Source organism: Ascidia mentula, chromosome 5 (genome assembly GCF_947561715.1).
Source record: "Ascidia mentula chromosome 5, kaAscMent1.1, whole genome shotgun sequence".
Taxonomy (NCBI): Eukaryota; Metazoa; Chordata; class Ascidiacea; order Phlebobranchia; family Ascidiidae; genus Ascidia; species Ascidia mentula.
In genome coordinates, this window is record NC_138570.1 from 18,426,221 (window position 1) to 18,438,510 (window position 12,290).

Genomic DNA, 12,290 nt, shown 5'->3' on the forward strand with positions numbered 1-12,290 from the left:
TAACAAATTTTATGACGGCATAATCAAATGCTGCCTGGGCATAATGAGGAGTCCACAAATGTCTGTTTGGATTATCCTGATGATGGGCCAACTGTCGCACTTCAAATATATACATGTCAATTTTATCAAAAAAATGCTAACTGGTGAAACCAGAATGAATAATTTCATGCATGACTTTTGTAGTGAAGATGAAGCGCAGAATAGCAAACACTTTTCATATGTAACGCATTTGGAAATTTTGTGCAGAACATCAGTAAACATTTTCAAATTTCCTTACAATCTGGTAAAAGTGTATGGGTCAGGATAAATTGTAATTCATGGCTACTAGGTCCTGGGTGTCTAACATTGGTAACTATCACAATACTCAAAAATGACAACTTGAAAGCCTTTTTTCAAACACATTTTTGCCAACACTTCTATGTTACTACTGTCATTCTGGCAGAATCCAAAATTATTGTTTCGCAAAATGCGTTCCGCATCAATGAGCAGCATTGCACAAGAAGGTTTAACTTGTACAAAAGAGTTTATTGTTGGTATATATCATACCAGTAAGCATTATTTTGCAAAATATTTCACTTCCTAATCATTTCGTACCAATACCTCTGTAGAAGTCCCAAGTTTATATTCAAAATAACCTGAAATACGGATCTTTTTGCTCATTTTTGCATTGCCGGTGACGTCACATTCAATCAAATGCCGAACCACTTTCCGCTTCATAGGATTTTATTTAAATCTCAGTATCTGTCAAGGATAGAGTCCAGAATAGCGTGAAAGTAATAAAAATCGGTAGAGATCCCACGTATTCCATCAGAATGACCTGAAACACGGGTGTTTTTTCGCTTTTTTGCATTGCCGGTGACGTCACATGCAATCAAGTGCCAAACCACTTTCCGCTTCATAGGATTTTTTTTAAATCTCAGTATCTGTCAAGGATAGAGTGCAGAATAGCGTGAAAGTAATAAAAATCGGTAGAGATCCCACGTATTCCATCAGAATGACCTGAAACACGGGTGTTTTTGCGCTTTTTTGCATTGCCGGTGACGTCACATGCAATCAAGTGCCAAACCACTTTCCGCTTCATAGGATTTTTTTTAAATCTCAGTATCTGTCAAGGATAGAGTGCAGAATAGCGTGAAAGTAATAAAAATCGGTAGAGATCCCACGTATTCCATCAGAATGACCTGAAACACGGGTGTTTTTGCGCTTTTTTGCATTGCCGGTGACGTCACATGCAATCAAGTGCCAAACCACTTTCCGCTTCATAGGATTTTTTTTAAATCTCAGTATCTGTCAAGGATAGAGTGGAAAATAGCGTGAAAGTAATAAAAATCGGTAGAGATCCCACGTATTCCATCAGAATGACCTGAAACACGGGTGTTTTTTCGCTTTTTTGCATTGCCGGTGACGTCACATGCAATCAAGTGCCAAACCACTTTCCGCTTCATAGGATTTTTTTTAAATCTCAGTATCTGTCAAGGATAGAGTGGAAAATAGCGTGAAAGTAATAAAAATCGGTTAAGATCCCACGTATTCCATCAGAATGACCTGAAACACGGGTGTTTTTTCGCTTTTTTGCATTGCCGGTGACGTCACATGCAATCAAGTGCCAAACCACTTTCCGCTTCATAGGATTTTTTTTAAATCTCAGTATCTGTCAAGGATAGAGTGGAAAATAGCGTGAAAGTAATAAAAATCGGTTAAGATCCCACGTATTCCATCAGAATGACCTGAAACACGGGTGTTTTTTCGCTTTTTTGCATTGCCGGTGACGTCACATGCAATCAAGTGCCAAACCACTTTCCGCTTCATAGGATTTTTTTTAAATCTCAGTATCTGTCAAGGATAGAGTGCAGAATAGCGTGAAAGTAATAAAAATCGGTAGAGATCCCACGTATTCCATCAGAATGACCTGAAACACGGGTGTTTTTGCGCTTTTTTGCATTGCCGGTGACGTCACATGCAATCAAGTGCCAAACCACTTTCCGCTTCATAGGATTTTTTTTAAATCTCTGTATTTGTCCAGAATTTTTGTCGTCGCAAAATCTAATGGACTGACACATCCGTTTTCTACACAATCTCATACATTTTCCCTTCTAATCACAATGTGTTCACTTATGAACTTGCAAAGAACGTTTTATTGTGCAATGTGCGTCCAATTGTTTTTCCTTTTTTTGTAGTGAATATAAATGACAGTAAAGGTAATGCTTGTTAAAATGCAAGTAAATATTTTGATTTAACATTTTCAAATGAAAGAATATTTACTCTGAAAAATGGTAAATTTATACATGATGTTGATGTATCAAAGGTGAAAGTGATTCACTATTTTGACATCTTTGCTTCTTACACAAACATATAAGAAACACAATTTTTATAGTGGCCACTAAGTCTAAGAAGCAAATTGGGTAAACAGGCACAATTAAAGAAAAAAACATTGCGCACGTTTATTCGGACAGTTTTAGATTATCAGGAGTTTTGATAACTGCCACATCTTTGACAATTGAGTTCATGAACATTTCTGCATCATCTGTGGTTAGTACCTACTGGTAACAGGATCAAAGATTGCTGAAATTTTCATGAGTCGGAAACGTTCGCTATTACTGTACATGCACCTTAATAGGATACATTTCATGGCCAACCGTGTAATAAGTCAAATTCTTGTACGCGTACTTAATTAACGAACATGCAACTTATTAACGTAACTAATTAACGTGCGCGCATGTTAAGTTGGCCGATAGTGTCATAATCCTATGTAAAATTACATGTACTGTCATCAGCTTATGGGCGTCGATATGCTCTTGTTTTCTGCTTTCACCTTTGCAAATATCACTCATGTATCCATCTAGTGGCAGGTAGGGTCAGATCTATGTCAAATCCTCAAATGTTATCGCAACTGCTTAAAAATCTAAGTGTTTCTTTACAGGCCCAAATATACCATGGCCCCGCACAAATTTGTAAGTACCGGAAATGTATTTTTCAAATATTTATCCTTTGTCAAATTTGTCCTCTTTTTCCAGAATTAAACATTTGAACAGCGAAATTGCGCTGTATTCTCAGCTAACCTTGTACTTTTACGTACGCATATGCCTTTACAAATTATTTTGATTTTAAGTTATAGTGAACATGTACATACTTTGTTTTAATGCGCATGGGCTGCCAATATTCAAAAGAATTTTACAGCGCTTGCAATGCCACACAATAATTTTACAAAGTTTGCATCTTTACGTCGCAATTTAATCGTGTTAAGCTTGCCAAAAAGCAGAGTTGATTGCGGTAAAACCTCACGTTTTAGGTTCTCTTTGGGGTTGCGAGACATCAAAGTAAACGGTGCGAACCACAGATATCCACAAGATGGATACATGAGTGATATTTGCAAAGTAAATGCAGAAAACAAGGGCATATCGACTCCCATAAACTTTGACTTGAAGCAAACTATTTGTTGTTTGAAATGAAAATATACGACGATAGTACAAGTAATTTTACCTAAGATTATGACACTGTCGGCCAACTTAACATGTTACTAAGTTACAAGCACCTTAATAAGTTGCATGTTCGTTAACTAGGTACGCGTACATCAGTTTGACTTATGACGCGGTTGGCCATGAAATATATCCTGTTAAGGTACATGTACACTAATATCGAACGTGTTGCTTACTAACGCGCGCGTGCCTTATTATTCCACATGATGTCGCTCTTATTCGGAATTTGACACTGTTGGCCAGGCTTTAGATATCGCGCACGTTCATTATTACGACACACGCACGTTATCTAAGGTACGCGTACAATATGGCGAATTATGACACCGATGTCCCAAACAACATAACGAACGTGCTCGTTATTTAAAGCCTGGCCAACAGTATGTCCAAAACAACATAATATACGTTTAGGGTTTGAATGTGAAGTTGCAACTTGTCACGATGATTATGCTGGCTAATTGCCTTTGAATTGTCGTTTACCAGTGCACTTGGCTAAGATGCAGGCAGTTGGGTATAATTGTTTATTGATGAAATGTAACTAAATAGCATAAAATAAAATGGAATATATTTAGAATCAAATAGAACGGTCAGAAAGGGCGAAAAGCGTTACCGTATAAACATAGTCTCGTGATATGCGATATTGTGAGAGAAAGACAGTGCTGGGCTCGTAAATAAAATTTGGGTAAGAAAGCCCCAGCCCATTACGTAGGGTGAAGTATCCCTGTCACAAACAAACTCCCCTAACGATGGAAAGCGATGACAAATTTTTTATCAATGCAGCTTCCAGTTCTGACATTGTCCCACATGCGGCTTGGTGAGTGTCAATGCAAATTCTTATCAACGCAATTGCGGGTACATTTTCACCCATATGTCAAAGGCGGTTTGCATCACACGATCGCAATTTAAATCGAATGACGCTACAAAGTACTTAACCCTGATATTGGGATGTACTTCAATATGTAAAAAAAAATGTTTGAAAAATAATGTATGTTCACAGTACGTTTTACACGCTAAAATTGACGATAAAGGTGTGCGCAATGCTAATAATAGGCCTAATGGCGACCATGCACATTCGCAATACAATAGCGGAAAGTGGTTTGGCACTTGATTGAAAGTGACGTCACCGGTAATGCAAAAAAGCGCAAAAACACCCGTGTTTCAGGTCATTCTGATGGAATACGTGGGATCTCTACTAATTGTTATTACTTTCACGCTATTCTGCACTTTATCCTTGACAGATACTGAGATTTAAAAAAAATCCTATGAAGCGGAAAGTGGTTTGGCACTTGATTGAAAGTGACGTCACAGGCAATGCAAAAAAGCGAAAAAAAATCACCCGTGTTTCAGGTCATTCTGATGGAATACGTGGGATCTCTACCAATTGTTATTGCTTTCACGCTATTCTGCACTTTATCCTTGACAGATACTGAGATTTAGAAAAAATCCTATGAAGCGGAAAGTGGTTTGGCACTTGATTGAAAGTGACGTCACCGGCAATGCAAAAAAGCGAAAAAAAATCACCCGTGTTTCAGGTAATTCTGATGGAATACGTGGGATCTCTACCGATTTTTATTACTTTCAAGCTATTCTTCACTCTATCCTTGACAGATACTGAGATTTAAATAAAATCCTATGAAGCGGAAAGTGGTTTGGCACTTGATTGAAAGTGACGTCACCGGCAATGCAAAAAAGCGCAAAAACACACGTGTTTTAGGTCATTCTGATGGAATACGTGGGATCTCTACCAATTTTTATTACTTTCACGCTATTCTGCACTTTATCCTTGACAGATACTGAGATTTAAATAAAATCCTATGAAGCGGAAAGTGGTTTGGCACTTGATTGCATGTGACGTCACCGGCAATGCAAAAAAGCGCAAAAACACACGTGTTTTAGGTCATTCTGATGGAATACGTGGGATCTCTACCAATTTTTATTACTTTCACGCTATTCTGCGCTTTATCCTTGACAGATACTGAGATTTAAATAAAATCCTATGAAGCGGAAAGTGGTTTGGCACTTAATTGAAAGTGACGTCACCGGCAATCTAAAAAAACGCAAAAACACACGTGTTTCAGGTTATTCTGATGGAATACGTGGGATCTCTACCGATTTTTATTACTTTCACGCTATTCTTCACTCTATCTTTGACAGATACTGAGATTTAAAAAAAATCCTATGAAGCGGAAAGTGGTTTGGCACTTGATTGAATGTGACGTCACCGGCAATGCAAAAAAGCGAAAAAAAATCACCCGTGTTTCAGGTCATTGTGATGGAATACGTGGGATCTCTACCGATTTTTATTACTTTCACGCTATTCTTCACTCTATCCTTGACAGATACTGAGATTTAAAAAAAATCCTATGAAGCGGAAAGTGGTTTGGCACTTGATTGAATGTGACGTCACCGGCAATGCAAAAAAGCGCAAAAACACCCGTGTTTCAGGTCATTCTGATGGAATACGTGGGATCTCTACCAATTGTTATTATTTTGCAAAATAATGCTTACTGGTATGATATATACCAACAATAAACTCTTTTGTACAAGTTAAACCTTCTTGTGCAATGCTGCTCATTGATGCGGAACGCATTTTGCGAAACAATAATTTTGGATTCTGCCAGAATGACAATAGTTGCGCAACGATAATTGAAATCGCAAAGTAGCCCAGATAATAATTAGATTATTTTGATTTTTCAGGAATAAACATAAAAAATATGAAGCGAATATTTCAAAAGTCGATAAAATCTTAACCTATGTAAGGATCCGGACGTGTTAATTTGTTTGGCAAAAGTGTGTCCATGACCTTGTTGACCTAATTTGTACAGCATTAGGATTTATATAGACATTGTTTGGCTAAACCTTTACAATAATGTGATTTTGTTGACAGCTGAATTGTTTGTTACTTTTTGTTAAATTGTGATTTTCTTTCTGAGGGAAGCTTAAAACCAACAAGTATCAACAAAGAAAGCAAGATGATAAAAACGTCTGACACAAAATGTCAGAATGATTCTCAAATCAAAGAACAGAAACCAGGTAAGAAGAGTTTTGATATCCATATCTAAAACACACATTCAACGTTTGTTTGGTTGGCATATTGCAATTATTTCAAACAACACTTAAATTCAATAAGCTGACAGTAATAAACACAGCTGTTTGGCCAAACTTTTATATTATTTCTTTCACATCATTGCTATGATCAGAAACCAAAATAGAAACCACTGAAATATGAAATTTCTGTAATTTTCCCTGTATGCTGGTGAATATTATTAGACTAATGTATTCCAAGCTCTTCTGACAGAACTTATTATTAAGCTAAGTAACAAAGTTTTAATTTTTCGAGATCCATCACTGCAATTATCAGCACAGGGGGCAACCATATCTGACAGCGTTGTTGGAGTTCATGGTCACGTCAACATAACCAAAAAGTACATAACCAAAAAATACTACAGTCAAGGTATGTCAATCCAAGGGTATTGCAAATTTATGCGGGGTAGGACAATTTAAAAATATTTTTTTTAAACGGGGTCTTGAGCTTTCTGGTTATGTTAGTGTTTTACTAATGTAGATTAACCAGAAAGTTTATTCAAGTGCCAATTGATATATATAATATAAAGTTATTTTGGTTCATGTGCTAAGTTTAATTTGAGCTCATTTTATGCTGACATTATACAACTTACTGAACATTTAGGTACAACAAGCACAAAAGAAGATGACGAACAAAATGAAGGTAAAATATTGTGATCTATTTTTGCAACAAGAACACAATCATATTGTTAAAATGTCAAAATATTATGGTGCACATAGCCTATATGTATGCACACTATGTCATTCGAATTTTGACATAATTTGTAAACCCACATGCTTTGTTTTAAAGAGATGCCAACCCCTACCTTAGAGGTATTGGTGATGTGGCAGTAATTTTAACACAGTGAATCACCGCCTACCGTAATATCTCAGCCTATCGAAGCAATGGGTCACAAGGAAAATCAAAGTGGGGTTTCAAACAATTTTTCTGGCAATTTAGTTTCCTTGTGCGTTAAAACTGTGCACCTTTATTCAATCAAATGCAGAAATGTAAGGTAAACAGAACAATACACTGCAATAGCGTAACTATGATTAATGATGAACCTGAATTGGATTGGTTTTGGGTGATGACTTGTGTTTTTTGATTTCAGAAAAAGTGCAGCAAGAAGCCATCGAAATCATTAAAAGTCGACATAATGTACTAAAGACTGTCATGTCTCTTCCTGGTTTGAGAGAAGATGGAATCCCAGATGTTAATCCAAAACTGGAAAAACTTGACTTTTACAAGGGTATTGATCCCAAGAAAGAAGATGAATTTGTGCCATCAACAATGAGGGGCAGTGTAAATCAAGTTTAAGGCGAACCCACAACATTTGAGGAATTGCTTACTACAATTCATGAAGGTCACCAGTTTATCGCATTTGCAGGAGCACCGGGCGCGGGAAAAACTTCGTTATCCAAGAAACTGCTGAAACACATCAAAATGGGGTATTTGATGTTACACCTAACCTTCATGAATATAGACTATGGTGATGGCAAACTTACTCTTCAAGAGCTCCTACTGGACAGGCAGTTTCCTGATACCGAGCAAACTGTCCTTGATGCTGCATTCAGATGGATGAAGCAAAACCAAGAAAAGTGCATTTTAGTATTTGATGGTCTGGATCAGGCAACATGGTCACTGGAAAATGTAAAGCAAATTAATACAGATTACAAAACTCTGTTTACAGTTCAACAGCTTGTTGCGAATCTCTGCAGCAAAACTTTGTTCAGAAAAGCAACATTAATCTTTACATCACGTCCACATTCCCTGCTTGCCATTCCTTTAGAACTTCGACCAAAATCTACCATTTATGTCCATGACCTTGCTACAGAAGACATGAAAATGCTGTTTTATTTCTATGCTGAAGAAAAAGCAAGTGAACTGTTTGAAAAACTTGAAACTGAATCTCCACAAATGCTTAGTTTTTGTCACAATCCATTGCTTTTACAATTTGTTTTGTATGCATGTTTGTTTGGTAGCCCAGACAGTTTTAACACAATTACCAACCTATTTGATACAGTATTGCAACAATTTAATGTATCTAAATATGCAAAGGGCAAGAACATAAACTTTGTTAAAAAAGCCCTTGGCAAAATGGCCTACAATGGAATGACTCGTCGCACTGTTGTGTTTAGCCATGCAGACCTTTCTGCAGTGGACCTAGAGCACATTAATGTTCAGGATGTGATAATTAAGCTTGTAAAACACTCTTGGTTCTCACATCGTAAAGTTTTCGATGGTTCCCAAACTTTCTTTTTCTTTTCACATCAAATGTTACAAGAATTTATTTGCGCCTTTTACATTTTCTTTTTTATGCCTGTTAAAGAATTCAACCAAATCATTGATGAGGTGGTGAAAGTTCCACACTGGGCCATGGTGCGACGATTTGTCTGTGGCCTTTTGCTTGGACAGAAACGTCGTAAGCATTGCATTAATTATTTTTACAATATCTTTCTAATTGTTGTTTTTGCAAGTAGTATCGGGAAGTTATCCTGCTGAAGGAAATTTGGAGTCTGGATCTGACGGTGATCTTGCTTGCTCTGAGACAGATTCCAGGAATCAGGAAAAAGGTATCTTTGCTATGTAAACCTGTAACTGCAACACATATTACCTGGTTTACTATTTGTGCAACGCAAGCTTTCAATTTGTGTAACATTTGTAAACATTTTTTGAAAACAGTGATTTATCAATCACATTAAGTGAATGTTCACAGGTTACAGAAATTAAACAGGGATGAACAGTATATTTGCAAAAAAAAAGTTACACATATATTCCACTATTTAGTGACATGCATTGATTTAAAAATTGGAAGCTCCTGCTTTTGCCCCAAAATGAAAACTTTGTCAACATAACTCCTGTATCCTGGGTCAAATTGTGTTAAAATTTTATTTGCAGCCACAGGTTTGCATTTGAAAAACATGTCATGTTTTAAAGTTTTAGGTAATGGCTTAAGGCATTGAATAATTTGACATGCAAACGCCACACGAAACGATTCCTTAGCCATGTTAAAAAATTGCATCCACAAATTTCAATGTTAAGTGACCAAGCATAGCTGTACCAATGGTGTATGTGTTCAATTTTACTGCACTACGGTTAGACATGCAGAGATTTTTTGTTTTGCCTTAGGAGTCCCAACTACAGGGCTGCGGACTAGTACCGGTACATTTTCAACCTGTCCTCCCATCTTGTCGGCTAGGATTTTGTGTGGTACACGCCTTACAAACACGCAACTATAAATACAGGTTGAGCACTTATGCCCATCCCCAGTAAACTGTAACATGGTATTGTCTTTGCCAAGGCACTCGTTACTTATACTACTGCGTTAGACATGTAACATGCGTATACTTGGTTCATTTATTGATGGCCTCTGCTTTACTACATTAAATAACCTTTAGCTCCTACAGATAATATATGTGTTTGCGCAAAACATACGAGTAGAAATAATCCGTCCTACCAAATACATGTCAACAGTTTTATTGCAAATGTTGTTGTTTCTTGTTTTCCAGACAAACGTGCGAAATTATTGGATGCGCTTTCAAGATATCTCCAATCTCAACCCTGGGGATACAATCTACTGAGTGAGTAAATGATATGAATGCCAACAGTTTAATGCGTGTTTGTAAACACAACATTTATTTTCGTAACAATGGGTGGGTTTGTTACGTCACACAGTCATTGTTTGAACCGAACACTCAATGCAGTTTTTTTTAGTTGGGATTAAATGTTGTGGAGGAAAGACGCGTTTATTTCTGTCGTGTAATTTTTATATTTTCTGATAATTTAAACGTTTTATATTGGATTGATTTGTTGGTTCTTGTGTTGATTAAATCCGATTTAAACGTGGGGAATTCTGTGCAAGAATAAAGTAAGTTTTAGTTTAAGTGATTTTATTAAAACTGGAAACCAGACATCTGCTTTTTTAATAAACTTTCTCCTGTTTTGTTTCAGATTTTTTTCTGGATTTAAAGGAAATCCAAAAATGCCACCAAGAAGAAATCGCCGGATTTTGTCCTCGGGTGTTGAATTTTCCCTCAACCCGACTTCACTCAATCGTTCAGGTTTTGGCGGAATTTTTACCAAAAGTTACAAGAAACGATTTGAAGCTGTGGCTGTGGGATTGCGACCTGAACTCCGAAGATTTAACGATTATTTGTGAAGCAATAAAAAGAATGAAACCAAAGGTTTGTTTGTGTTTTTATTTATTTTGTAACCAAGATTCTGTTTTAAATCCCTGGCATTTTTTGCAAAAGTTTATTTATTTAAAGAAAAAACACGGAATCGTTTTAGTTTTGGGATAAAATGTTGCTTCTTTCTGGTTCAAATAGTGTAGAAATATTTCCAACAAACAATGTTTTTATTTTAAATAGTTGAGATTTCTCGACCTGCGTGGAAACGAGTTTCGCGGAAAAGACGACGGGAAAAAAATTTGTGAGATTTTACCGAAGGTTGGGGAGTGGTTGGATCTGCGTGGGTGCAAAATGGATCCGGATTCGATTAAGATGGTGGAGGAAGCACGAGCTAATATGGAAAACCCTGATCCAGATTCCAGTGATTCGGATTGAAGCAGAATCTCAACACGAAAACTATTTCCTGTTCCCGAATTATTTGTGTTTTGTTTTCGTGATTTCAGAAATAAATGATTTTTAACAAAAAACAAAAACTCTGACATTTTTTCTCCAAGCGTCACTAAGCAACTTATAAACTTAAACGGTGCCACTAGAGGTATTATAACAAAAATAGAAATAATAATCAAATTTGTCAATGAAACACAATTTTGTGGCAGATTTCTAAGAAAAGCATTGATGCCGATTTAATGGTTTTTGCTGTTTAAATATAGAAATTTTACAACGTTGATTTAGAGGTTTAATAATTTTTTATATTCATTTCGAAATTGTTCAAAAACTGAACAACGAGCAGTAGGTGATATTCATTTTCATTTGTGCAAAGGCATTTGGTTGGAAGTTGTGGGTCTGGAAATCTGCTTTATTTTACATGATGCCTGACTGCTTCATTTCTCGGTTCCCAGTTGCATTGCAAGCTACTGATGTGTTGCCGTGTATTTCTATGTTGTGCTCGATCAGATACGCAAACATGCAAGGTTCTTAACTGAAGCAGCCAAAAATAAAGGCGAATATTGCGGAAAACAGAATTGCCATTTTATTTGGATAATAAAAGTAAAATACATTGATAATCTTTTTGCTGATCATGGAATCTCAGAGTTGTGCCCATTAGTGATTTTGTATTAGCCTCCAAACACTTTTCTGCACATTGCCTTTTGTTATTCAAACTGCTTTACCAGCTTCCACAGAGCTGAGTTTTTCCCCCTCAAAACATTCAGTCATTTACCAATCTTGACCGTACATTACCTTGAATCAGCTGTAACGTCTTTGTTTTACAATTGAGCAATTATTTAGTGGACCTTCATGTGTTACCAAACACCAGCAATTGTTCTGGCAAAAAAAGCAAAACTGCACGAATGTGGGTAAATGTAGAGAACCTCAAACGTTCGATTGTTCTTGGCATTAATTGTGAAATGGGAATTTTTACCAGACTTTCGACAAAAAATATTAACGTGCGATTCGCGCAAAATAATATTAGATAAAGGGTAGTTTCCAATTCAACTGCTTCGGACATTATACAGCAAAGTTTTGTTTAACCAACCAATGCTCCTTCTTAATTTCCTTGTGATTCTGGTACTTTGTTAGAAACCAAACATTGCAAATTGAAAGGACAGAATTTTTCTACACAAA

General features: G+C 36.5%; 1 protein-coding gene across 1 annotated transcript in view; it reads left to right on the top strand.

Annotated features, from left to right (window-relative positions):
• The first annotated feature begins 6,367 nt into the window (after positions 1 to 6,367).
• Positions 6,368 to 12,290, top strand: part of LOC145903675 (uncharacterized) — a 38,007-nt gene continuing 32,084 nt past the window's right edge. The window contains exons 1-2 of the mRNA XM_082991785.1: positions 6,368 to 6,506; positions 6,814 to 6,927. Coding sequence (XP_082847911.1) covers positions 6,446 to 6,506; positions 6,814 to 6,927 — 175 coding nt within the window. The 5' untranslated portion in view covers positions 6,368 to 6,445. The remainder of the gene's footprint in view (positions 6,507 to 6,813; positions 6,928 to 12,290) is intronic.